The sequence below is a fragment of the Oryctolagus cuniculus genome, chromosome 1, assembly GCF_051225735.1.
Source record: "Oryctolagus cuniculus isolate XC-2025 breed Fujian yellow rabbit chromosome 1, ASM5122573v1, whole genome shotgun sequence".
NCBI lineage: Eukaryota > Metazoa > Chordata > Mammalia > Lagomorpha > Leporidae > Oryctolagus > Oryctolagus cuniculus.
In genome coordinates, this window is record NC_142867.1 from 208,830,949 (window position 1) to 208,854,371 (window position 23,423).

The 23,423-nt window shown below is 45.5% G+C and overlaps 1 protein-coding gene across 3 annotated transcripts in view; it reads right to left on the minus strand.

Moving 5' to 3' along the window:
• The window catches only part of ABCA1 (ATP binding cassette subfamily A member 1), a 137,497-nt gene that overhangs the window by 24,394 nt on the left and 89,680 nt on the right, over positions 1-23,423 (minus strand). Inside the window, exons 12-30 of one of the 3 annotated variants that reach the window (XM_008257418.5) lie at positions 22,540-22,737; positions 21,619-21,824; positions 20,597-20,773; positions 18,530-18,752; positions 17,023-17,244; positions 15,837-16,041; positions 14,671-14,784; positions 13,199-13,370; positions 12,077-12,208; positions 11,023-11,165; positions 10,668-10,805; positions 9,647-9,867; positions 8,239-8,317; positions 7,200-7,402; positions 6,045-6,093; positions 5,754-5,867; positions 4,640-4,788; positions 2,095-2,219; positions 846-944 (exon numbers count right to left, since the gene is read on the minus strand). In XM_008257418.5, coding sequence (XP_008255640.3) covers positions 846-944; positions 2,095-2,219; positions 4,640-4,788; positions 5,754-5,867; positions 6,045-6,093; positions 7,200-7,402; positions 8,239-8,317; positions 9,647-9,867; positions 10,668-10,805; positions 11,023-11,165; positions 12,077-12,208; positions 13,199-13,370; positions 14,671-14,784; positions 15,837-16,041; positions 17,023-17,244; positions 18,530-18,752; positions 20,597-20,773; positions 21,619-21,824; positions 22,540-22,737 — 2,969 coding nt within the window. Of the gene's footprint in view, positions 1-845; positions 945-2,094; positions 2,220-4,639; positions 4,789-5,753; positions 5,868-6,044; positions 6,094-7,199; positions 7,403-8,238; positions 8,418-9,646; positions 9,868-10,667; positions 10,806-11,022; positions 11,166-12,076; positions 12,209-13,198; positions 13,371-14,670; positions 14,785-15,836; positions 16,042-17,022; positions 17,245-18,529; positions 18,753-20,596; positions 20,774-21,618; positions 21,825-22,539; positions 22,738-23,423 lie in introns of those variants that run through there. The other 2 variants (XM_008257475.5, XR_016224583.1) reach the window with 2 other exon arrangements.

The following is a 23,423-nucleotide window of genomic DNA, read 5'->3' on the forward strand; positions in this document are numbered from 1 at the left end:
AAATATATATGAAAAAAATATGCATAGATTTCAAATTTTTTGCACCAAAATAAACGTCTCTTAACTCAATTTTTCCATGAGCTTTCTGATGTACTCTTGAATAATCAGGTGCCATGCTCTCTGCTGTCATTTAAAGAAGATGACTGACCCTATAAAACTAGGAATTTAAGTTCTTCAGAAATCACTGTGGTCGCTCAACTCTGCTAGGAAACCTACCTGGAAACTTGAGCTCACCCTTCCCAGCCTTGGCTGTCTCGTAAGCTCCTCACCTGTTCATTTCCTTTACTCACAAGGACCTCCTTCTACTAAACACACTTAGAGTCATAAGGAAATTCATCGACTTTGTTTACCTACTGTCTACTTTTTGAAAAAGGACTTTTAAGGAAAATATGATTAAAAATCTGCAACTGCACAACAAAGTACACATTTTAAAAGTATATCATCTTTTCAAGTCGTTAAAGTGAAGAAGCTAGCAAGCAAACTGCAAATTATATATAATGGCACCCCATTGAAGCACTTAGATAAAGAAATCAGAGGGAAGAAAGGAAGAGAACATTTGATCAATAAGCATAAAGTGCTATTGAAATCAAATATTAATATCCTAAAGCAATAAACTAATGTCTCTAATGATTTGCTTTGCAAGATGTTAGAAGACTCTCCAAGTTTTTATGCCTAAACTAGATAGCTTGATTAGATTAGTACAGTGGATTTTTAGAGACAAATAATGATTCAAAGGACAAATGTTGGCAGTCACACTGTGGCATGCAACTGATAAATGTAATGTATTAAAAATCAAGCCATGGGACAAGAACAAGAAGTCAGCATATGGCTGAAGTGTCACTCACGGGATTGGGTTTCCTTCCATACACCGGGTCCCAAAGCCAGGGTCTTTGGTGAGGGCGTTCAGCAGTTCCTGGGTGCCCATGTCCTCTGGAGCATCATTACTATGGGTACATGAGAGACAGCCAGCTCAGTAATTCATTGAAACCAGATATCAAGATAACAGCACTTGCTATGTGGCAGACTCTCAAAACAGAAATGAATAAGCTACAGAAATCCCCTCCCACAAAGAGCTCAGCTTCTGGCCAGATATTTGGCATGAAAGTAACACACAGAACTCGAAAGTGGAGCTTGTATAACTAGGTTGTATGTATGAAGGTGTGTATATATATATATATATATATATGTGTGTGTGTGTGTGTACATGTACCTATATAAACATTTGAACATGTATTTTAATTTGTAAGATTAAGATTTGTATTTCAAAAGTACTTCACAATTATCCATTTGGCACAGACAACCAGAATTTTCAAGAAAAAAAAGAAAAACAGGGAAGATTTTATTTACTGAGTGTTTTACATGGACACCTAAAAAGTACAAAAAAATAATGGGCACAGGTCACAAGCATATGCCATGTTCTAAAGCTATGCGCGACATAGAGTGAGCAGGTAGGAAAAGAAAAAGTAAGGGATACCTGAACTATCTAGGAAGAAAACATGGGGTTAGGGAAAAAGAGACAATTATATATATATGTATCACTGATGAATATCCCACATCTAGTGGTCTACAAATTCTACAGGACTAAAGACAACTTCTGCCAAACAGGATCCAGAAACTCCTTTGATGCAAAAGATTGCTACAGAGTAGGAGGTATTCTTATCTAAAGACAGGTACTAGCTAGTACCCAACTTAAAGGGACAGATAACAATTACATGAATTGTACTGTGCAAAAAACAAGAACCTGGAGGTTCCACATTTTGATGGCATATGGAAGCCCTGTGACTCAATTACACAATCAAAACAGCCATAACAGTCCAGACATTTTTATAACTTAATCAGAGATCTTAGCAAGGGTAGATTATTTTAGCTAAAACCCATGTGGCTATTCCTAACAACCAGCAGTATCAAGAGGGGAAGGGCTGAAAAGTCTCAAAGAGGACCGCCCATTATTTCCAGGTTAGTTCACTGCAGTCCTATGCATGCTTGGCAGGGGTCTTAGCCAAAGCTGATGACATCCATTCCACTGTGTCATTCCTGAATCCATTCCCTGCTTGAACACCCCTCTTTCCTGGGACACAGAACGCGAGCATGTACCTGACAAATGTATACTGTTCATTGTACATCCAGGGCTGAAGTTCCAGGCTCGGGTACTTGCCAAAGGGTGGCACGATCAGGCTGAACACCAAGGCGATGCAGACAAACACAGCTGGCAGGACAATCTATAACCAGGAAGTGGAGGGGAAAGGGGATGATAGGAAAAGTGTTAAGTGTTAGGAAGGCCAAGGGACAAGCCACTGGGAGTCCAGCCAGCCTCCCAGACCTGCCAGTACAGAAATGGGGGGGATAAGACCCATAGCTGAACTCTACCAAAGCATTCTCAGTGGCTAGGAAAAAACGGAGCCTGAAAACTAAACCTCCACCTTGGCAGCACAAGGCCAGAGGCTGTGGAACCTGGCAGTGGCACCAAGCTGGGAACTCCAAGAGTAAACAGCAATCACATGTCAGAGTGACACAGAACACTGGGTCCTGCCCTTCTTCCCCATGAAGACTCAGCCAGACCACGCTGGGCCAGGAGCCTCGCACAGCTCAGAGGAAGCCTAAGAGAACAAGTCCTGGACAAGGGGCCAGAAGGCCCCAGTCTTGGTTCTACTACATGTGTATTCATAACATCACTTTTCCCTCTGGCCTCAGTTTTCTCCTCTGTAATCTGGAGACAGAGAGGAGGCGACCCATTGGGATCCCACACTCTGACAAAACCAGCTCTACAACAAGGGCTCCATTCAGGTGCAAGAGCAGCCACTGCCTCCTGTGAGCACCTCAAAAAAACTATATCCTTCTTGAACTTATTCAAACTTTCTACCTATACCTTCTCTGAAAACAATGATTCGTATTTTCATTATAAATAAACCCGAAGTCCCTTCCACTTTTTCCTGAGAAATGTATCCTTCAGGTTGGGTGTTAGCGGCAGCAATTAACCTGCCACCTGGGGCACCAGCATCCCATATTGGAGCACCAGGGTTGAAGTCCCAGCTCTGCTTTGCATTCCCAGCACACCCTGGAATGCCGCAAGTGATGACAGCTCGAGTCCTTGGGTCCTTGGCATCCATGTGGGAGATTCGGATTAAGTCCCAGCTCCGGGTTTTGGCCTGAACTGGCCCTAACTGTTTCAGGCATTTGGGGAATGAACCAATCTCACCCTCATTCTTGTCTGTGCTCTCTCGCTCATTCTTTCTCTCTCTGCCCTTCAAATTGGTAAACTGATTTTTAAAATTTTTTTCAAATGAGACCCTGATGCTAGTATTCCAGTTTCAATGCTAAAAATTACCATTGAATGAATAATTCTATTGGAAAAAACCTTAATGAGAATTATCTTATTTAACTACCATCACTACCCTATTTAATATTTATGGTAATATTATCATTATTACTATCAAACAAGGTATCTACGGATCAGACTAAGCAACTTGCTCTTGGCCACACAGTCAATAGGTAAGAGAACCAAAATTCAAATCCAGATCAGTATGCTCCAAACTCATGCTCTTGGCATTACCCCCACAGTCTGCTAGGAAGACTCTGCAGACCCTTTCTCCAACTTCTTGAGTAGTGAAATAATATTAACTTTCCTACCAAAGACGCCAGCATGCAAATGCTGACACACAGGCGACAGTGTAACGAGCCTTTTCAGTTTGCCAGTTATATTCTGATCCCTCTGGCTCTCTTCTCTATCAGTTTGAGTTCAACATCCACTTAGAAATCATGCATTTAATAAGTTTGTATGTCAAGTACATCTGGCATAACATCTCTCATGTTGTAAAAGCTGAATTTGCTCAACCAGTTTTTCTAAACTTCATTCCTTTTATACTCGCCTCTAAAATAAAAAAGTCTCTCTCTCCCTCTCTCCCTCCCTACCTCTCTCTCTCTCTCTCTCTCTCTCTCTCTCACACACACACACACACACACCACTTCCAGTGTCAGGCCCCATCACAGGCACTATTCATTCTTATCCTCATAATAATTCTGCATCATAAGAACTATTATCATCCTCATTTTATAGATGAGAAAATGGAGGCACAGGGAAGTAATTTGCCAGCAAACACACGCGTGGCAAGAAGCAGAACTTGGATTGAAATCCAGATAATATGGCTCCAGGATTTCCATCTCTCTCTCTCTCTCTCTCTCTCTCTCTTTTTTTTTTTTTTTTTTTTTTTTTTGACAGGCAGAGTGGACAGTGAGAGAGACAGAGAAAAAGGTCTTCCTTTTGCCGTTGGTTCACCCTCCAATGGCCGCCACGGCCGGCGCGCCGCGGCCAGCGCACCGCGCTGATCCGATGGCAGGAGCCAGGTACTTATCCTGGTCTCCCATGGGGTGCAGGGCCCAAGGACTTGGGCCATCCTCCACTGCACTCCCTGGCCACAGCAGAGAGCTGGCCTGGAAGAGGGGCAACCGGGACAGAAACTGGCGCCCCGACCGGGACTAGAACCTGGTATGTTGGCGCCACTAGGCGGAGGATTAGCCTAGTGAACCGCGGCGCCGGCCGGATTTCCATCTCTTGACCACAAAATTATCCTGCCTTCATGGTCAGAGGGCCCGCAGCGCATCCATGAAGCCAGAGTTCCTGGCCTGGAGCCGCGTATCTTACCTGAGCAAAGAATCCTTTTCGACTCCGTCTGGCAATCAGCAGTCTCTTCCACAAAAGGGCCACAAACTGCTGCTGTGTGAGTTTCCAGCCCTTCACCTGGTAGGAGCCTTTGCCATCCATCCCGCTGAGCAAGTCTGTCTCTCTGGATTCTGCAAGAAGCCAACACAGAAGGTCACTTGTCATCGCAGGCATTTCTGACACTACCATGCTCCTTCCTAGGGTGTCTTTATCAGCCCTCTTGGAGGCTTGTGTTGAAGCTAAAAATATCTGAGAATTAAAGGTTTTTCATGACAAATCTTATATCCAAGGCAAAGTTATAACCCAAACTGTCAACAGCAGCAGTGTCCATGTACAAGTTTTTGAACACAGACAATGCAGGTGCCTTGGGACAGCGGGGGAGGTATGCTCACACAAAACTGGATGCCACAGCAAATCATCCAAGTAAATCAAGCCATCGTCAACTTCAAGCTGACACACTTAAGAACATACAATGGCAGTTAGTCTCACCATATTTTTGGTAAAGTAGACTCACTTCAAATGATCTAAGTACTGACAGTACAGCAAGTCAGGGAGAACATAACAGCCCACACTCAGGTGAAAAGTTATTGGGAGACAAGGTTTTCTGCTCTTGTCTTAAGCTAATGATTTCTAACAGGTGCTCTGATGTCTTAACAACATTTGTTTGGTTTCTTCCTTATCCTCTCCATCTAAGTCTAAGATACAAGGACATCTCATCCAAAATATCTAAATCTAAGGGTACAATTAATTCTCAAAGTAAACTCCCCTTTCATTCACTGAACATTTATTCAACAATTAAACATCTACTGTTTGCAAGAAACTTCAACCCTACAGAAAAGACAATAAATAAATGGAATCAGAGACACTATCTTTATATGGATCTCTTGAAAGATCTCAAAGAAATGATGAGAACAGGCTCTTTCAGGTTTGCCACATGTACAATGCTGGAAAAGTAGCTTTTTTTATTTTCTTATTTCTCTTTTGATCCTGCAGGGATCCATCACCTTGGCTAAAAGGCCATGAAAGGAAAACAGGTGAGACCATAAAAGAGAAAATCATGTTCAAACAATAGAACACAGATCTGGCCCAAACGAACCTGGGTCTATGTCCGAATCATTCGGGTCAATGGCGTCGTCTTCAGTGAAAGGGCGAAGACAGCTCTGTTTATCGCCAAAGGCCCGTCTGTTCCGCCTTGCTGGCAAGGTGCCATCTGAAGGCAAAAGGAAGGAATACCGCATTTCCTTTTATTTGCAACAGAACAAATCTTACCCATCTGTAACACTAAAAATGAGAATGAGATAAAACAACTCAAAGGGAAGGTATGCCACTGGTGAGTTAGGGGAGAAGGCACCACGCAAAGCCTGGGAAGGCCCCTCTCGAGGATCACCTGAGGTCTCAGCATCTACCCCGCTCTCTTCAGCCACTTTGAGGAATATCTGCAAAACAAGAGTGGAGGACATTGTAAGTACCAGTATTATGAGAACAGTCATCATGGCTAGGATTATTATTAAATGGTATGTTGCCTCTTAAAGAAAGTAGAAGGTATAATAATACTTTGTCAAGTCACTTGAGACAATCCACTTCTCCCAGCAAACATGTCCTCAGTGGTGAGAGCTATCAATCCAATCATTGTTAAGTTAAAGCCATGATGTTAAGACACTGCAGCAGCAGAAATCTGTGCTCAACCTACAAGGAACGAGTCAAGTGGCGTCTTTCAAGTCTGTGGCCCTAACTCTGTGCAGATGAGCACTGCGAAAGGCTATCCAAAACAGAATGATCAGGACAAAAAAATGAGTTCTCCATTACTAGAAATATTACGGCTGAGATTTAAACATCAGAGGGGAATCTGAATGAGATCAATGCTTTCCATGCTCAGTCTATAGAGCACTGCATAGGAAGCGTGCAATAAAACTACAGACTTCAAGGCCTTACCTCTACAAATCCCAATTCAAAGGCCCTGGAGTTGAGCCTTAGAATTTTTACTGTCAGTAATCTCCAGACATTCCACTGAAGAGTCAAGCTTGTGGACCACTGGGTCAAACACCTTTCATATAGCCTCCAGCCCTTAAGTCTGTGATGTTAAGTCTCTAAAGAGTGGCATTGCTATACACTAAAGAGAACATGGGCTTTGAAGCCCCAAATCCCTGATTGTGAAATCACAGTTCAGCGTCCCTGTCAATTTTCTCACCTTGTTATAAGGAATAAATGAGGTTATGATTAAAAACAAAAAGGAAAAAGTCACACCAAGCTCAGCACCTGGCCCTATTAGACTATCTATTAATGTTGGTTCTTACCTATGCATACTTGGCCATGGCACAGCCACACCAGCGAATAATCCTAACACTTCCTTCCTACTATTTCCCACTATGATATTCATAGATTCAATGGGGTCAACATTACTCAGATGTCAATGACCTGAAAGCTCAATGGTCAACTCCATGGTAATCCCATACCCAGTGTAAGCTACCTGTCTGGCAATGGGATTGTCAGCCTTGCAGTATTCTGAAAGACAGACTATATTCTAATTAGTCACTTCACTTACTTCTTCCAGGGTGGTCTCTGAGATGCCATAACTGGAGATCCCCAGGTCTGACAGTCGGTCATCAATCTCATGGAAGAGTTCCACAAAGGCCCCTTCCTTAGCAGCTTCATACGGCAGCACATAGGTCAGCTCGTGCCCAATGTCTTCTACCAGCCGGGCTTCAGACACGTGCTTCCTGATGAGGTTGGAGATAGCAGAGACATCTGCAGCGAACAGAGTGCAGCGATGGCTCTGTCAGCTCAAAGGCTCCACGGGAGGGTCCCGCCATCCTCACCTGCTCCCTTTCCTACTCCTCGGAGGCCCTCGGCTCACACACCACTCCTGTCCCAAATGCTTCAGTCATTGCCTTGTTCATCACTGGCCTGAGCGTTCTGGGGGCAGAGCCTTCCTCAGCTTCTTTTAGCACCAAAGCCAGACACGCTACAGGTACTCGATGCATGATGTGTTGATGGATGGATGGACAGACTGATGGACTGATTGACTGACAACTTTTGGAAGTTGAAAACCTGGTGTCCATTGCCTATACTCTAGGATTCTTCAGTGGAAAACTTGATCAAACAAACCTAAACAGAATTCTTCACCCTTTCCAAAACTTCTACATGAGGCTGCCTCTATTTATCCTAGTAGAGGGTCAATCAGTTCATGGAAGCAGAAGTCTTCCTGAGAAATGCCAGCTGTTAGGACTGGGCAGATGTAGCCAGGGTCAGGACTTCTGTAAGCATATGGTACTGGTGACACTGGCCTCCTATGTACAGCTACTGAGTAAGTCCTGGAATGCTGCTACTGTTGACCAGCCTTATGTAATAAACTCAAATTCCTCCTTACTGGCTTGGCCCTCAGCTCCTTACTCCTGACCGCCAAGTGTCCAGCCATATCCCTTCCTCTAAGGGATTCTCCAACCCCCACTCATCTCAGTTTACTGGGACACAACTTTACCAGAAACCCAAACAAGCCCCAGGCTCCCCTGCAAGCATTAGGCCAACCCACCACGAAGCTGCACCCACTCCCACAGCCACCCAGCCCCAGCCCAGCAGCAAACCTTGAGTCAGCGCCACCAGCCTCTGCACCTCTCCTCCTCTGCCTCCACTCTGCCCAGCTGGCGGAAGCTCAGGCACCACCTGAATAAGAAACCCCAGAGTCCTTACCGATGGTCAGCGTGTCACTTTCATGGTCGCTGCCCAGGCCAGCATCAGAACTGCTCTGAGAAACACTGTCCTCCTGATGGCAAAGAAGGAGGTGAGAATGGGTCAGGGACCGAGCAAGGTTCAGCCACCACCACCTTCGCCAGGTAGGGCTTTCAAGAAGCTCTGTTGCACCAAGAACTGGAGCAAAAGGTTTTTCCTGGGATGCATGCAGCTTGCAGCCTTGGCTTACCAGCCACAGAGTGTGAGTGTGAGTGTGTGTGAACAGCCTTGCCTCCTTGGGATGAGAGCTCTGGAAGCAGAGCTGTCAACAGAACTGCTATCTGTCAGTAAATGCTCCAAGCAGGCATTCTCCAATGGTCTCGGGCATAGGATTCACCTGGCCATTTGTCTAGTTCAATGCATCTCAAGCTGCCATGGGAATTCAGTCACTTGGGGTCCTTGCTAAAAGGCAGATTCTGATTCAATAGGTCTGAGCTGGGCCCAAGTTGCTGCATTTCTAACAGGTTCCAAAGCAACCCTGATGTGGCTGGTCCTTAACACCACATTTGACTAAGGAGGCTAAAGTCAAAAGGCAAATAAATGGGCTAGGTCCAAGGTTGGGATGCAATGTACAAAGTGCTACTACTTTCAACATAACTAAATCTCAGGCCTTTACTGTACTCCAAAGGAAAATGTAACTGGATATTGGGTTCTGGTTCTACCTCTGTTATTTACCTGCTAGGTGACCTTGAATAAGCTACTAAATCCCTGTAAGCATCACTTCTCTCCTCTGGGATAATAATTGTGATACCTTCTTTCAACGGTTGCTCTGCACTTTGAGATGATATATGTAAAAAAGGAATTGTAAATGGCAACAATGCCACAAAAATTATTAGCATTGTTTTCTTTTATGCCCAAAGTCCATGTGGCATGAAGTTGGTGCTTAATAAATATTTGCTGTTTTATAGTTTATAAGGTAAGGTCAATGAGCTTTAAAGGTAATGAGTTGGAACAGCAGGGCATTCGGTAGCCAAGGCTCTTAATTTCTTCTTTGATATAATGTAGTCCTTTGAAGACCTTCTCCATTATTCATTGGGCCTCAGTAAGAAAAAGGAAGCAGGATTCAACAGAACTAGCACAATGGGAACAGGTCTCCTAAGTTTTTCATGCAGGAGCTTTGATGTGATTCCAAAGAGACTACAGAGCAGGAGGATGGTGTGGCTCAGCAATGCAGAATGGGGCAGAGGCGGACAAGCCATTCACAGTCACCAAGTCCTGATGGCCCGGACCCAGCACCAGCCCAGCGCTGACACTGCAACTCACCTTTTTCAGGTATGACACAGTGCTGCTGCTGTTTCTGCAGGAACTCAAGGACGACTCCACATCTTTCTTGACCAGGGTCAGGTAGTAGCCCGTTCCTAGCTGATTCTTCAGAAACAGGGAGGAGCCTACACAGCACAGCTTCCCATGGGAAATGATGGCGATCCTGTCCCCCAGGATGTCCGCTTCATCCATGTGGTGTGTGGAGAGAATAATGGTGCGGCCTGCCAGGCACAACCACAAAGATGGGGGACAGGTGAGGACTGTCAGTTCTCACTGCTCACAGTGGTAGGGACTGTAGAGATATTAGCAGGAGAAAGCATGGCAGAAAGATCTGGATGTGGCCTTCAACCCCGGACAGCTGTGACTGCTACACTGGTAAAGAGCAGCACTACTCTGGGGACTTGCCATGTGCCAGGCGCTGTGCGAGTTCCTTTACGTGCATTCTCCTGTAACTTCATCCTCTCTGAGGAAAATGCCACTCTTAGTACAGGTAAGGAAACTGACCCAAGATAATGACTTTCCAAATCTCAGCAGGACCAGCCAGAGCTGTGCTCATACTGTCACTAAGCACACTGCTAATCCTGTTCCCACTCCTTCCACTCACTTCTTCTTCAGTTGTTTTTCAACAAACATAAATTCAGTGCACCATACTGGAGCCAAAAAGATGAGCAAAGGCAGACTCTACTCTCTGGAACTCGATCTAGGGGGGAACGTAGTTAAACACGTATGTGTGAGTTCTACACCAGAGAGAAATGGGGACTGGGGAGGCCGGTGGTGGTACGGAGGAAATGTCCTCCATCCCCATTTCTCTTCTTCTTGCAGGCCCCTAAGTAATGAAGCATAAGCAGGCCTCCCACCTCCATGCCATGTGCAAGCACCAAGCTTTAAGGAAAAGAGATTCTCATCTTCCTTGAGAAGCAAGTCTGTTGTCCTAGCAAGAAGAGCCCTGAGATCCAGCCGTAGTTGTCAACCACCTCAACCCTGCCCAGTCTGTGACTTGGAAGACATGCAGGACAGTTACCTTGTCGGTATTTCAGCAACAGTTCCCATATTCCCCTGCGGGAATAAGGGTCCACACCAGCTGTGGGCTCGTCCAGAATGACAACCTTGGATCCCCCGACAAAGGCCAATGCCACAGAGAGTTTTCTCTGCATTCCACCTGTAAGAAATAGACAGGCTCCAGGACCAGCCCCAGATGGTGAGTGAAGTGGAGGTGATGAGAGACAGGTGGAAGCACCCACCTGGGGACATAGCCAGGGACCAGTTTCTATTCCCCACTCACCCAGCCCAGGACGCTGGGAGAGCGGTGCCTCCTGTGTGTGCGCCCACTTGGAGGCAGAGGGGAGGGAGAAAGGAGAAAGTAGCTGCAGGCTTACCTGACAACTGACTTGTTTTGCTCTTCAGCTTGCTGGGTGGCAAACCAACATCCAGGGCCATCTGCTCCATCTCTGCTTTCACGTGCTTCTCGGAGAGCCCTTTGAGGCGGGCGTAGAACCAGATATGCTCTTCCACAGTCAGCCTGGGGATAGAGGGGCAGGTCAGCTCTGGGCCCTGCAGGATGCACCAGAATATAGTGTCTCCTGACCAGAGCAAAAGAGAATGGCTACGTTTTTTTTTCTCCCCCTCCACCTTTTAAAAAATATTTTACCAATCACTGAAAAGTGATCTTTAGACTTCAAGGCAGAACCACAGCAACAAACCTGAGCTGCTCAGGAATGGGACAGATCCCTTCCAACTGGTCCCCAGCGAGCCTTGCCCCAGCTACCGGACAATTCCAAAGTTAAATTTCAGACTCCCAATGTGTGGTCCTCAAAGAGCTTTCCTGTAACCCAAGTCAACCAAGATGTTGGCCTGGAATTAACGTGGACTGGCCCTCCTGGCCTCAAGGAAACGGAGACTCAAAGAAGGGAGGCCCTGAGGGACTCTTGTGAGCCCACGATGCTCAAATCTGGTCAGCAGAAGCTGAGGCTCACAAGGAGGAAAGGACTCACCCAAGGTCAGAGCACAGGTCTTCCTCTACTTTAATACTGGGGCTCCCTGGAGGCCCTACTTCCTACTGGGACAATCTGAGTGGGAGCAAATGTCTTGAGCAAGAAACACAGGGCCACTGTAAGAAGGTGCCCTGAGGCCCTGCCAGGTGTGGTTGGTACTGCAACAGGGAGAACTGAGGCCACTGGGGAAGATGTGGGCCAAGGGACCCTTCAGAATGCCAGTGATGGAGAGTACTGCTTCCAAGCCCCCATCTGCTGGCTGGACTTGTGCAGTATCTATCATCCAGAAACTCACTCCACTTTTCCTAAAATCAAGGGACAGCTAGGCCTCACATGTCGAGGGAGGCAAGACCTGCCATCCCCAAAGAAGGAGAAATGCTTAAGTCCCTTACACCCACGACTTCATGACACACACATCCAGAAAGGGCCTGGTACTCACATGTCAAACAGCACATTGTGCTGGGGACAGACTCCCAGGTTCTGCCGGATGGTGCTCATCTCTGAGCGAATGTCCTTCCCCAGGATATAGGCGGTGCCCGAGGTTGGAGGGAACAACCCAGTCAGGATGGACCTGAGGTTAGAAACCAAACAGTATAGGAGTCAGGGCTGACCCACCCTCCCCTCTAGATGCTGCATAGCCAGGCAGAGAGAACAGAGGGCACCAACCCTCCCACCCCCTAATTCCTATCTAACAGACCCCAACAGACCCCCTCCCCAACAAGGCAAAAAAGTGCTCGATGTTAAGGAATAACTAGAATCAGGCCTATGTGTCAGGAATGGCAATTTTGGCATAAGCATTTTTAAAACAAAGTATCCAATCTGCACTGGAAAGTATACTTTAAAAAATGTCTTATATATTTAACATCATGCCCACAAAAAATTGACAAACCAGAACAAGTTATTCAAAGAAAAAAACAAAGTTTGTGTTAGATGGTAAGATTCTGGAATGCCTTTTAAAATTGTTCTACCATGTTCGTAATATTTTGATTTATATTAAACAAAAAGATAAAAGAAAAACAGGAAAAGAGTATCCTATCTAAAGACACAACCTCTGGAAGGGTTGAGGAAACACACTGAAAACCACTGAGGCTACCTCTGAGGCTTTATGGCTTTTGTCCCATCCAAGGCTGTCATGGTAAGATCCTTGTAGATCCCAGGCATGGCAACCAAAGCCAGCTGTCCAGATGCTTCTCACATATGCTTAGACACTTTCTGGAAATTGCCACCCCCCTCTAACATATCCAACCTTTCTTTCCAGATTCTCACTTTACAGTTCTGACCAAACCAGCTCAAAAGGAGACCCTTCCTCAGAGCAGTCATGGCCCCAGAGTCCAAGAACACTACAGAATACCAAGAACTACATGGAAAGTCATACAAAGGATCCCCCTGATTCGGGCTGAAGATTGACATCTAGTAAAATCTTGCACTCTGAGTGCAGCCTCCTGGTTAGATAATGATTTTACATCCATCATCTCCTGTGTTTTGCCCTTGCCCCAGTGACCCAGACAATTTCCTTAGGTGGAAACCACACTGTGATTCTGTGAGTCACCCCTCTTCTTACATGGTGGTGGTCTTCCCCGCTCCATTGTGACCCAGGAAGGAGGTGATCTGGCCCTCATAAAAATTCAATGCCAAGCCATCAACAGCCACTTTCATGCCATCTCGGTAAACCTTCACCAGGTTCTGGATGGACACGCCCAGCTTCAAGTGGGTGGGCTCCTCTTCCATGCAAACTGTGAGAAGAGAGAAGGGTGAACCCACAGAGATTACTGACTGAGTGGGGTGTGAAGACCTGGGCGCTGTGCTTCTACCTACAGTACTGTTTTCTCTTCAAGACCACTCTGAACTCACCGGCAGGCAAGAGGCTATACACACGTGTGAGGACCAATTTGGGCAGAGATATTGGTGACTGGAACACAATAATAAAAGTGTCTGCACTGTAGACTTTTGGAGAGGAAGGAAGACTTGAAAAAATATAGGATGATAATAGATGCTTAAAAACACATCTAAAAATGCCACAAACTGGAACACCCACACCAGGGAATACTACTTTGCAATGAAAGGAATGAACTGGTGATACACACCACAACTTGGATGTATCACATGGAAATTATACTAAGTTAAAAAAAAAATCAACAGGCTACCTACTATATGGTTCCTTTTACGGAACATTCTAGAAATAATAAAATTATAGAAATGGAGAAAAAAAATAGTGGTTATCCGATGTCAGAGACTGGGAGAAGGGAAATGCCTCTGGCTATGAAACAGTAGCATGAGTGAACTTTGGATGCTGCAATAGGCCTGAATCTTGATTGAGCTACTGATTACATGAATCAACACCTGTGATAAAACTGCACAGACTAAATGCACAGAAACACATGCTCCAGCAACTGTGAGCAGATCCAGGAGACTAAAAAGGAGCTGGAACAGGGGGCAAGTGAGCTCACTAAGATATCGCTTCCAAATGAAGGAAGGACACAGAGGAAATCAGCAGAAGAAGGGCCTATTAACAATGGAAGGAAGCCACAGTAGGCAGAAAGAGCTTAACAAAAAAGCCCAGTAGGCAGAGCCATTGCTTCTCCACCCACAGTCAGGAGCCAGGAGAGACTTAGCATTCTGGGGCAGTGACTTGGTGCCAACCGATACAGCCTTAAACATGAATCCCCCTGACAAGGCAGGCAGCAAGGCTGGCTCACGGATACACAATCCCAGCCATCTCCATCTCTTCCTTCTACCTTATTAAAATAGAATGAGACATGTGAGTGGCAAGAGAAGGCTAAAGATACAGGGGTCAAAAGAGACTGTCCGAGAAGCCAAGAAAGCAAAGTGTGACTTAGGGACCAGACAGTGACTCTAAGTCAGTAGCACTGCACACAAACGGCATGGTCTAATTTGGAAAGAGGCATTGCCATGCGATTTCTCTGCCCCCAGAGTGGATGAAGAGTCTTTTAAAGGGCAAGCGTCATCACTTGCCTCCAACAGTCACGGGGCAAACAGCACTAGTTAAGGGAAGGGCGGGCCAGCAGCACTTACTTTCTGATGCTCCCTTCTGGCTGGAACCAGGGTGGCCCTTCTCATCACTTTCCTCGCCGAACCAGTAGGACTTGGTGCAAGGGAAATACCAGGGCCTGGGAATGCCATACTGGCCTGAAAGCAAGCACAGGTGTCAGACAAGCTGAGCACCATGCCAGAAATCCAGAGGTTTCCAGACCCACCCTCCTTCCTACCCCCTTAGGAGAAGGAACAGACTGGAAAGGAGGTGGGGGAGAGGGTGTTAACATATGCTGAAACCCACTATGATGATAAACATTCTGTACCTCTCAGAGTTCACCCAACAACCCCAAGGGACAGGGGCCATCTCCACTGGGAAACTTTAGCCTACCAGTCACTCAGCCATAAGTTAAGGACTCAGAATATGAATTCAGATCTGTACCATGAAAAACTGCATACTCAATAAAGGAAGTTAAGGTAGGGGGAATAAATACTTTACAAATATATCTCCTATGGAAGAGAGTTAAGCCTTACTCTCCTAGAATTAGATCTGGGATGAAAATTTACCCCAACTAGATTCATCCTGCACTTAGTCAAGAAGATTCATTAAGGAAAGAACCAAATTGATTTTTTACTGGATGCTAATTTGATTAAATCTCAGGCAAGGGCTTAAGGCCACCATATTCTATTATTCACAACCTGTACTAAGAAAACAGAACCCTCCCCTAATGGTAGATCTCTAGGGACATAGAATTGAGTCAACACCGAGAGGAATCTGTTGGGTTCACTGACCCAGTGTAACCCAACTGGGTTTACTTCCAAGCACCAATATTTACCAGCCATGTAATCACAGGCAAGTTCCTTAACTCTTAAGTCAAGGGTCTCTCATTTGAAAAACACTCCGTATAGCAGCAATTAGCTCAGAGCAACCTTATAAGGATTAAATGAACCAGACTATATGAAACATTTTGCACAATGCCTGCTACACAGTGCTCAGAAGTGAGTGCTCTATTAGCAATGACAGCTGGACTTTTTCAACATCAGCTGCCTCTCCTTTGACTACTTGTTAGCCAAGGGTCTAAGGCCCAAGCCATATCCCAGGGAGCTCCATGCCCTGCAGAAATTCCACCCGAGAAAAAGGAAAGCTCTGAGGCCAGAAATCACATATGCCCAGTGGATGGCCAAAGCAGTATAGAAGCCCAGAGTACCTGGAAAGACAGCCTCAATGTACCACGTCATCACACCATAGAGGAAGGCATCGAATAGCATCATGGAGACCGAAGTGGTGAGACTGAAGCCATCTTCCTCCACGGGGCTCTTGAAGAGGTTGTCCCACTGTACCCCAATGCCCTGCTCTTCAAAAAGGGCGAAGTACTCACAGCCAAAGCCAAAGGCCACAGGAGACAGCAGGCTCTGTGAGAAGGAGGCCAAGTCACTTATCTAGTTCCTTGTCGCTCTCATCTTTCTGCCACTTCTAATGTAAATTCCACCTGGAGCCATTAGAATTTGCAAAATGGATCTATTACAGGATATGGAAAAATTTACCCAGAGAGTCCCTCTAGGGGAGTGGGCTCCCCTGTAGCATAGGAAATGATTGCATTTATATCCACTCATTATGCACACACATTTCGAAATGCACATGTGGTAGAGTAAAAAGCTTTTAGAATTTTATGCTTCCAAGGCTCAGCAACCCTCCCCTCCCTGCCCCCATACACACAGACATAGCGCCTCTCAGGCTCTCTGCCCAGCCCGTGATGCTCAAGACCAGAACTGTCTGACTGGGGCTACTGCTGCCTATGAGGCCTAGACTTTGCAGAGGAAGCATCCTATGAGTGACGGTCAGCTTTCCTTGTAAGTGGCCCAGGGGACAGCTGGAAAGGTGTTCTTACAGGGACTCACATACCTTCAAAGGCCTCTACTCCATACAAAGGAAAGAAATGTCTAAGTCAGGGGTGTGTGGGAAGGCGGAGCACCTGCTCCTCAGCCTTGCTCAGTTCAGAAAACACTGCTCATAGAAATGCCATACTGGATTACAAGGAAGACAGAGTCCAGAAGGAGCCATTTTTGACCTCAAGGGGGCTTTAAGTTATATCTGTAGCCATGACCTTGTAGTGAGCTTCACGTGGCCAGCACAGTTGGGAAATGACATCTGTTAATTAAAATCATTCCCCATGCCATTTATCTCAAGCCAGGATCACAGCACCATCTGGCTTTCTGAAAAATGAGAACTAAGGATAAACAGCCTAATGACACAATTCCTGCCTTCAAAGAGCTTCGACTTTACAACAGAGGTTCAAGTCCCATTGGGAAGAGACTCCTCTTCTGTTCTCAATTTGCTGACTATTCAAACACCTCCCCTATCACAGCTGCTGCAGAAGAGCCAGAGTTACTCACCGCAAAGATCTTGAGTGTGAAGCCCACGTAGTCCTGCCATGCCACACACAGGACGTAGGGCAGGTACAGCGTGAAGTAGATGATGCCCCCGCAGGCTGCCGCCAGGTTGGCTCTGGAGAAGATGGTGCTGATGAGGAAGCACTGCATGATGGTCACCACGGCAAACACAGACAGGAAGACAAACACCACACTGGGGTCGCTGTAGGGCAGCAGGTTTCCTAACTGGGAAGGAAAAGAGCCATTCAATGTGCTTCCTCGCCAAGCCTAAGCACTCCCTTGCATGCCTTTGGAAAAAGTCAGGGTTTCTTCAAACCATCCTGGAGGTGATGCAATGCAACAATGCTATTCATTTTTCTGATATGGAAATCGACCTTCCAGAGGGAAATGACTTACCCTAGACTACAATGAAAAAATAACGGCAGAGTTAGGAATACAGCAGACTCCAAGGCTTTCTGCTACATCTCAATGGAGATTTTGCTGCTTCTCCCATAGGTTATAGTAACTGGACTGTTACTATTGGTACCAAGAAAACATTGTGGGAGATAACACCACACACAACTTTTCTCTCTGAAAGCCAAGGAAGACAACCAGATAACCTTGATTTCTGTGGGTTCTGCATTCCCACAATCCTCTAAACTCACGTGGGTACTTCCAGCTTAACTCTCATCATCAGGTGTATTTCAGCATGACCCATCTGCATGCAGTGGTCCCAGAGAAGCTGCCATACACCAGTCACAGGGCCAGCACCCTTGACAGAGCTTGGCCCCCTTGCAGTCAGATAGCAAAGGGAGAGGAGTTGCTTTCAGCAAAAATTGCATTCAAGTCCTGGCTCTGGCATCCTGCTCTGTGACCCCAGGGAAGCCCTTGACCTCCCTTAGCCTCATTTTCTTGTATGCTAGATAGTTATTTAGTGAAGATATAGTAAGACAGCAAGCACAGGGAATGTGCTTTAAACACCATTTGGCAATCAGTACATGCTCCTTTATAACAGTTGGTGGCTGATAGTAAATTGAATGTTGGTGGGGCCAGCGCTGTGACATAGAAGGTTAAGCCTCCACCTGTGGTGCCAGATCCCATATGGGCGCCAGTTCCCTAATACACCCCTACAGGCCAAACCTTGTCTCAGCATCTGCTTCCAGACAACCTATCCCACTATAATAGTTGTTCTTCTGACTACCATTTTTAGAAATTCAGGAAAAATCAGCACCAAGTTCATCCAAGGAAACAAACAGCTCTCAGATGCTACTATGAACCACTGCCTAGTACATAGTACAGGGCTTACCCAGGATGCATGGGTCCTGAGTTCTTGTCCTACTTAGCTACTAACCAGCTGAGTGACCATGGGCTCATGGCTGCCCCCTCTGAGCCTCATGTTCCCTAACTATAAGAGGAAAGAACTGTGGGAGTTGACAGGTGAGACCCCTACCCTCCCAGAGTATTTTCCTCTTCTCCTTTAACCCACGCTGAGCTGTTCCCCTGCAGGGAAAAGCAATGAGGGCAGCCTTACCTTCAGGATGACCACCAGCAGGCCGGCACTCACGAGCAGAGGGATGAGGCTGCTGATGAACCAGCTAAACCAGAGGATGCCGTTGTCCAGGCCCATGATCCGCATGGTCTCCTTCAGCCGTGCCTCCTTCTCGTACACAATGCCCTTAATGATCACAGCCACAGAGTAAATCCAGGCCAGCGTCATGAAGAGGGGCATTGACCGGCTCATCACCCTCAGGAAGCTGGAGGCCCCCAGGAAGGGCCGGGGGAGAATGAAAGACACACATGAGCCAGGCTTCTGGACCAACAGCAATGAGCCTGCACACTAGCGGAAGCACCAGACCTGGGCCACAGAAGGGCAGGCCCTCTGGACTCCGAAACATGCAGGTTACCAAATGCTTCCTGAGCACTTCAACATAGACACAAAAACCAACCTAACAAAGTTTTGCCAAGCAAAATTTCTTCGGAGGCTTGCTTTAATAACTAGGTAACCATGAGATGCTGATAAGTTAAAGATGCATTGGCCGGCGCCGTGGCTCACTAGGCTAATCCTCCGCCTTGCGGCGCCGGCACACCGGGTTCTAGTCCTGGTTGGGGCACTGGATTCTGTTCCGGTTGCCTCTCTTCCATGCCAGCTCTCTGCTGTGGCCAGGGAGTGCAGTGGAGGATGGCCCAAGTGCTTGGTCCCTGCACCCCATGGGAGACCAGAAGTACCTGGCTCCTGCCATCAGATCAGCGCGGTACACTGGCCGCGGCGCGCTGGCCGTGGCGGCCATTGGAGGGTGAACCAACGGCAAAGAAAGACCTTTCTCTCTGTCTCTCTCTCTCTCACTGTCCACTCTGCCTGTCAAAAAAAAAAATTAAAAAAAAAAGATGCATTATATAAAGTACTAAAAACCAAAACATAAAACCAAGTTATTCTTTCACAAAAGTTCAAGATCTCCAAGGTGCTCTCATTACGAGCTTGTTTAGACTAACTCTAATCACAGTGTAGAAATACACTTTAGGCAGCTCCTATCAATAATATTTTAGCTTCTCAACTAGAAGAGAGGATTTAGTGTTCCAAAGTAAAAAGGGCACAAATGTTGGACCCTGAAACTTAAGGTCCAAGTCCCAGTTTTATCGCTTAGACATTTACTTGCTACGTTGACAACAGGCAAAGCCTCTTATGCCTCTGAACTCCTAGTGTAAGTGGTCTGGAATTCTCTGTCTTAAGACAGCCTTTCTAGAGTAAACTTTGCCTGAGGAATCTTTGGAAAAGTCTTCCTTTGGAAAATTCTGGCTAATCATTTTGGAGGTAAAAAATAGGATAATTTTTGGTGATCTAAAAAAGTAGCAGTTGACCTCACAAGGAAATAGGTTGTTGAATGCAAAACAGAGCAAAGTATAAGCTGAAAACCCCTGTTCCTTCTGTACCCTGATCCCTACACACACACACACACACACACACACACACACAACAAAGCAAGAGAAAATGAGAGAATTTGGAAGAGACATGACATATTTCAAATGCTTGTGATAATTTGCACCTATGACTACTCTCTTTTACAAAATCATTAACTCCAAAGGCACAGTTCCCACAACAAGAACTTGTGAGCTTAGTGACTAAGCACTAAAAGATTATCTTAAAAGTCTAACAGAAAGAGGTTTTGGTCAGTTTCATTTGACTCATTTCAAAATGTGGTTCAACACTTAGAAGAATGGATAAATGTATACAAAACCTGCTTTGACCAGTCTATACTGCTGTTTCTGTGTTTGGGAGTATGTGGACATTTGCACTTACATGTATTTTTCATGGTACCTCTTCAACTTGCAGACTAGAGCAAAATGCATCAAGTATAAAACTCTAAGTTGTTGATATTCATGGATACAAAAGGAGGGAGAGTGACAAGTATGTGCATGTGTCTGTCCCTCTGTCTTTGATGTGCTGGAAACTGTGACCACCGGGCATCTGATGACCAATTAACCATCTTATTACATCTAGCATCTTGTTTCCATTTCATTCATACACACACACACACACACACACTCCACCTGGTACAGAATTAACTAGCTAAATAAAGATGATGGTTTGTAGGTGACTCACATGTCATCGACATAGCAGGGATAGGGCATCTGTTGTACATATACACCAGTTTTCTTCTCAGTGCCTGTCAGCACCCTGATGATGGCTTGCTCTACCACGTCCTGCAAGTAGGCGAAGCCCCCCCAGACATACCGCATGTCCTCAAAGGGGTCAGCCCGAGGACCGGGGTCCCAGTACCTAAAACCAAACCACAGGTGATCAAGCATTCTTCAGAACCATACAAGAAAACAATCCAACTGCCCACAATCCACTATCCTTACTAAGCCACTAATTTTATTTTTGTGTCTCACTTTTTGGTCTCAGTTGAGATATACTCATATTTTTAATAGATATAATCATAATGAACATAGTACTTTTGTTTTTTTTTTTCCTCTCCATTGGCTATGTAACAGGGCATCAAGTGAACATACCAAATTTACTTAACCATTCCCTTTTTCTTGTTGTTTGCCTCTTTTCATAATAAATGGATAAAGCAAACAGGGAGAACCTTGATAAATTCCCTTGAGTGGAAATGTTGAATCAAAAGATATTTGATATATTACAACCTTTGAAAAAATAGCCCGGGGCCAGTCTTGTGGCACAGTAAGTTAAGTTGCTGCTTACAATGCCAGCATCCCATATCACAGCACTAGTTCAAGGCCCAGCTACTCCATTTCTGACCCAGCTTCCTGCTAACGTGCTTGGCAAGGTAGTGAAAGATGGCCCAAGTGCTTGGGGCCCTTCCACCCACATCGGCAATATACAGGGAGCTCCTGTATCCCGACTTCAGCCTGATCCATACCACTCTGCCTTTCAAATAAAAAATTATCTGTTTTAAAAACAGAAACTATAAAGAAGCTTTAAAAGAAAACAGAATAAAGAAAGAAAGAATAACCTTCAGGAATGAACATACCAAAATCAGACCACCAAAGATTTTTCTGTTGAAATTTCTACCAAATTGTTCATTTAAATTAAGTACTCCTAGTCATAAAACCTGCTCTTGACTTCCCCCAACTGTGCTGGTGGGAAGGGATTCAACTTACGCATCCTTGATTTTATTCGTCCTCTCCACATTGTCAATGTCCATTCGGATCTTGTACTTGACATGAGGGGGCAGCTCAGCACTGTCTGGAGTAATCCCAGTGAAGACGACTCCAGCCCAGAACTTCCTCTCATCCAGCAGCTCCATGGACTTGTTAATGAGCCGGACCTCAGTTGCTATGGGTTCCAGCTTGTTCAGGTTGACGCACTGACAGAGGAACAGCCCCAGTGAGAACTCAGGCAGCTAGAGAAACAAGCAGTGCCTACCCTAAGAGCCTCACACTAAAACTTCATTGTCTAAGGGCCTCTGAAGGAGTTTCCCAATCTCCAACCAAAAAAGGATCATTTTGGTTTTTAACTGAAATTTCAGATAAATGCTGGAAGTATTTAGATTTAAGTTGCTTGTACTGATCTTTGTGGAGGAAAAGAAGTTGAAACAATGAGCAATTCTTATTTTCCTCTCTGTTTTCTTTGCAATTTTGAGTCAGAGCAATCATCCAGAGACAGACCAAAGAACCTTTAATTCATCCTTATTGCAACACAATTTTTGGAATTATTTTTCAAATTTAATCTGTCTTGACTTAGGTTTTAGGTATATTTCATACATCATCCTTTTTTAAGGGAATTCTTTGTTTCCTTAGGCACTAGGAAATTAAATCATAGGAAAACCTAGAAGACAATGGGTAGAAACACTCTTGAATCAACAAAGAATAAAGCTAGCTTCAGGCGTGTTCATTTACTCAGTCAACATTTATGGTGTGCCTTTTGTATGCCAAGCCCTGTGACAAGGCTTGAGGAACATTGCTGTATGTAGGACTACACTTTTTTTTTTTTTAAGTTTCCTCCTGTCCAAGACCTACTATGACATCCCAGAAAAAGAAGGTGTAGGCATTTCCTAAATGACCCTCAGGGCAGTTCCTCACCTCCATGAATCGAGAAATGGTCTGGATGGCCTGGTTTGTCTCATTGAAAGCTTCTCTCCAGGTATACACGGAGCCATTAGCAGACTGGACATCCTCTGGGTGCTTGGCCAGAAACCTCATGATGTCTTGTGCTGTCCAATCTAAGCCATCCAACTTCTGTTCCCAAAAGGGGCCATTTCCTCTGCTGTCCAGCAGCGTCTGCCATCCAAACGAGAGTGTACAAGCAGTGAATACCAACTAAATCTTGATGCGCACCATGTGATGTGCAAAGCCCTCACACGTACATTGTCTCTATTTCAACCTTCATAGAAAATTGTGAAGTAGAGCACAGTGTCCTCGTTTTATAGTTAAGAAGACTGAGGTTGGAAAACAAAATAGAATGTGGTTCTAACCTTGGCCAGATCATCATGCTAACAGATGTGGAGCTATGACTCAAAGTCAGACCTGCCTGGATTCAGAATCCACATGCTTTCTACTGCACCAAAAAGCTCAGCTTAACAGCATTAATTGCAGCAACAGGAATAACAATATTTACTTCTACAGTTACTATGTTGAGTGATGTATATGCTTTACCTCACACGACTCCTATATTTCCCATTTCACAAACAGGAAAGCTGAGGCTCAGTAAGGGTGATCATTAATAAAAGGACACACAGCAAATAAGTAGCAAAGCTCTGATTGTAGTACACCTCCCTACTGTATTATATCACCTTCCTGTCTTGAGACAGAACCGAGCAGAGGGAGTGATGCCATGGCACAGACAACAGGAAGGTAAGAGCTGCCCCGGTAGAAGCAGAAGCAGAAGCCTCCAACATCACCCGGACATACCAGAAACCACTAAGTGGAGTTAAGCACTCCTTAAGCGAGCGAAGAAAGCAGGTAGA